Genomic DNA, 4,534 nt, shown 5'->3' with positions numbered 1-4,534 from the left:
AATTAGCTTCTCTTTATCAATTGTATTTCAGGCTTGCTGTATAATTCTGCATATGATTAGTTTTTAACTAATGGATTAGCTGTGAGTATTGTACTAAGTAAGTGAAAATATACTCACGATAATCGATTAGGTAAATTGCTAATTGAATTAGTGACAGCAAAAACCTTTGTATAAAAGCTGTTTTGAAATCTGTTTTGGGTCTGAAATTTTTAGAGAGATCACGCAGTCTTCATCTGAGAAAGAGCCATCTGAGAGACACAAGAGCTTCAGAAGATTCTGCAGTAACTCAAGCACAGATCCAAGAGTGATTGATGGTTGACTCTACCATGATGGATCTTGCTTGATTCAAGGAGCATCAAGTCAAATCTGCACAACTTAGGTGTTTTCGTTTCTTGTTTTGTTTTCTGTATTTCTGATTACAGTAGCTTCAGTGTTTGAAGTGTGGACCTAGGTGCAATTGTGTGGATGCATTGCTCCTAGGGGAAGTTCTTGATTGTTGAATCAAGTTCTTGGGTTTTGGGGTTAGAATTACATAGGTGTGCTTGTAATTCTTGGAACCTTTCTGTTTAGTGGAATCCTCCTAAGTGTATTACTTAGGAGAAGACTGAATGTAGATTCGCCTTGAATCGAACCAGTATAAATTGTGTGTTTTGATTCCTCTTCTCTCTCTTAATTCTTCTTGATTGATTTAAACAGTCCATTAACCCATAACTGTGTAATTGGTTAATTGAGCTTTAAAACTAAAGATCTTTCCAAGATTCATCTCAAATTAGTAAAAACACATTAATCAATTCAGATCCCTTTGTGGTTAGGAGTATTAGACAGATCTGATATTTAACAATTGGCACCAGAGCTGGTTAATCGCACGCTAATCGATTAGAAAGATCGTGTTATGTCTAATACATCTCAAACCTTTGCTGAAGGGGCATCCATTAACAGGCCCCCTCTGTTTGCTGGGGAAAACTATCCCTTCTGGAAAATTCGAAAGAAAATCTTTCTTGAATCAGTAGACAAAGGGGTATGGGATGCAGTGGTGAATGGACCTTTTAAACCAATTAAAATAGTGGATGGAGAGACTTTTCATAAAGAATTCTCACAATGGACCCCTGATGAGAATAAGAGGGCACATTATGATGTTAGAGCCAAAAATATTATATCTTCTGCACTAACTTTGGATGAATTTTACAGGGTATCTGTGTGTGAATCAGCCAAAGAAATGTGGGATGTCTTGGAAGTAACCCATGAGGGCACAAATGAAGTCAAAAGGGCAAGGAAGAATATTCTCATTCAAGAGTATGAGATGTTCAGAATGAAGACTGGAGAAAGCATCTGTGATGTGCAGAAAAGATTTACACATATAGTAAATCATCTTCTAGCTCTTGGCAAGACTTTTGACAAAGAGGAACTAAATATCAAAATCTTGAAGAGTTTAAATAGGACATGGCAGCCCAAAGTGACAACAATTTCTGAATCTAGAGACCTCACTAGCATGAGCATAGCCACTCTCTTTGGAAAATTGAGGGAACATGAATTAGAGCTTGGAAGACTCAAGGAAGAAGAGGATGGAGAAAAGAGGCACACTATAGCCTTGAAGAGTGTAGTGAAATCTGCAGTAAAACAGAAAAAGGCAGATTCTGCAGATGACTCCAATGATGGAAACTCTGACAGTGAAGCTTTGAGCTTAATGGTGAAAAAGTTTTCAAAATTTTTGAAGTATAAGAACAAGACCAACAACAGTTATGCAGGAAACAAGAGGCAGACCAGATCTGGAACTCAAACCTGCTATGAATGTGGTAAGACAGGACACATCAAAGCTGATTGTCCAGTGCTGAAAATGAAGCAGAAACCGGATGAGAAAAATGAGGCAGAGAAGCACATGAAGAAAAAGAGAGCCTACATTGCATGGGAGGAAAATGACTCCAGCACATCCAGTGATTCAGATGATAGCACTGAAGAGGAGAATAATTTGTGTTTGATGGCTAAAGCTGAAACATCCATTAAAGCAGAATCATCCAAAAACAGTGTAAGTAATTTCACATCTGACCATGAGGAAAATGACTATTATGAACTGCTTGATGCCTTTAATGAACTGCATAAGGAAGCTACAAAACTACAAAAGTCAAATAGCAGACGTAAAGGAGAGATTAAGTGGCTGGAGGGTAGAATAAAGCAGTTAGAAGAGGAAAATGAGAATCTAACAACTTGCTTGGAAAAATTAGAACAATCTGAAAACCACTCCAGGTCTAGATGTAGGAACTGTCCAAGACAGCTAGAGAAGATAGAGTACTTAATGAAAACATTATCAAAATTCACTCTAGGAAGATCCAACCTAGATGTTGTTTTAGGATCCCAAAGGAGTGTGCTGAATAAAGAGGGAATTGGTTATAGTGGCAACCCTAATCGATTATCGTGCAGAAACTTTCTCAACATCAGTAAACCATCCTCCATTATCTGCACCTATTGTTCTGAACCTGGTCATTTTTCCAGGTCCTGCTACTTTAAAAACGGTGGGGTTCCTAGAGGGAAATTCAAATGGGTGCCTAAGAGAACTGCAACACAGTCTAACACAAGAGGACCCAAGTTTGTTTGGGTACCTGCTTCATCAAAATAATCTGTTTTGCAGGACAATGCTGAAGTTAAGGAGGCTATGTGGTATCTAGACAGTGGCTGCTCTAGACACATGACATGTGATAGCTCTAAATTCAGCAAAATTTCATACAAAGTAAGTGGACATGTCACGTATGGTGACAACAACAGAGGTAGGATTCTTGGTTCTGGAAAGGTAAAGTCATCTTCAGCTGTGGAAATTGAGGATGTTTTGTTGGTGGATGGGCTTAAGCACAACTTACTTAGCATTAGCCAAATTTGTGATAAAAATCTGAAAGTAATCTTTGAAGCTCATCACTGCTTAATCTGTCATGCATCCACAAATGAACTGGTTTTTGTTGGAAAAAGGATTCAGAACATATAGATGGTGGACTTTGAAAACACTTCTTTTGATTTAATTGCATGCCTCTTTGCTAAAAATAATGAACCTTGGATTTGGCATAAAAGACTTGCACACACACATATGGGTCACCTAAATAAACTTGTGTCAAAGAAGTTAGTCATTGGATTGCCTGATATAAAGTTTAAGACAGACAAGCTGTGTGATGCATGCCAAAAAGGTAAACAAGTAAAAACATCCTTTAAGTCAAAACTGCATATCTCCACTTCTAATCCATTAGAACTGTTACACATGGACTTGTTTGGACCTTCTAGAACCAGAAGCCTAGGAGGAAATTACTATGCGCTTGTTCTTGTGGATGACTATTCTCGCTTTACTTGGACCTTCTTTATCTCATCTAAGAGTAACACCTTCTCAGTTTTTAGGAAATTTGCCAAAATTGTTCAAAATGAGAAAGACTTGAAAATCAAAGCAATTCGAAGTGACCATGGGGGTGAGTTTCAAAATGAGTATTTTGAAAAGTTTTGTGAAAATCATGGTATCTCACATAATTTCTCAGCCCCTAGAACGCCACAACAGAATGGCGTGGTTGAGAGAAAAAATCGATCTTTGGAAGAGTTGGCAAGGACAATGCTCAATGACAACTCTCTCCCAAAGTACTTTTGGGCAGATGCTGTAAGTACAGCCTGCCACGTACTGAACAGGGTGTTAATCAGGCCTATTTTGAAACTTACTCCCTATGAGATCTACAAAGGTAGAAAACCTAACGTATCTTACTTCAAAGCTTTTGGTTGCAAATGTTTCATACTAAATAATGGAAAATCAAACATTGGCAAGTTTGATCCTAAGGCTGATGAAGGCATCTTCTTAGGTTATTCCTCCTCTAGTAAAGCATATTGTGTCTATAACAAAAGAACATTAACCATAGAGGAATCCATTCATGTTGCATTTGATGAAAATATTGATAATCACACAGCTAATTCCTCTGGGTCAAGAAATAGTGCAGACTTAAATGATACAGGTGCAGATTTGACACACCCTGAGCTTGAAGCAGCAGTAGAATCATCACCTGGAGCAGCTGAGGCTTCCACCTCTGCAGCAGACTTACCCGCTGACTGGACAGTGCCCAAAGATATGTCTCTTGACAACATCATAGGGGATATTTCTAAAGGCATTTCCACACGCAGGCAGCTAGGCCAGTTCTGTCTAAACGTAGCATTTGTCTCCCAACTTGAGCCAAAATCAGTGAATGATGCTCTCAAGGATGAACACTGGTTTTTAGCAATGCAGGACGAACTGGATCAATTCAAGAGAAATGATGTTTGGGATCTTGTTCCAAGAACTCAATCACAGCAAATCATAGGCACTAAGTGGGTTTTTCGCAACAAGCTGGATGACTCTGGTGTGATTATTAAGAATAAGGCTAGATTGGTAGCCAAAGGATACTATCAAGAAGAAGGGATTGATTATGATGAGACCTATGCTCCTGTAGCACGCCTTGAGGCCATCCGAATTCTTCTTGCCATCTCATCCTTACTCAAATTCAAGCTCTTTCAAATGGATGTGAAGAGCGCCTACCTAAATGGC

The 4,534-nt window shown here is 38.7% G+C and overlaps 1 protein-coding gene across 1 annotated transcript; it reads left to right on the top strand.

Annotated features, from left to right (window-relative positions):
• The first annotated feature begins 1,684 nt into the window (after positions 1 to 1,684).
• Positions 1,685 to 2,971, top strand: LOC146885567 (uncharacterized). Its single transcript, XM_085674993.1, has 3 exons — positions 1,685 to 2,381; positions 2,488 to 2,507; positions 2,624 to 2,971. The coding sequence occupies exons 1-3, from the start codon at positions 1,685 to 1,687 to the stop codon at positions 2,969 to 2,971; spliced, it is 1,065 nt and encodes a 354-aa protein (XP_085531119.1).
• Positions 2,972 to 4,534: the final 1,563 nt, after the last annotated feature.

Source organism: Vigna unguiculata, chromosome 6 (genome assembly GCF_037176805.1).
Source record: "Vigna unguiculata cultivar grain cowpea cultivar isolate G323 ecotype 2 chromosome 6, ASM3717680v1, whole genome shotgun sequence".
In the NCBI taxonomy this organism is placed as follows: Eukaryota; Viridiplantae; Streptophyta; class Magnoliopsida; order Fabales; family Fabaceae; genus Vigna; species Vigna unguiculata.
This window is presented reverse-complemented; position numbering and strand designations above follow the sequence as displayed.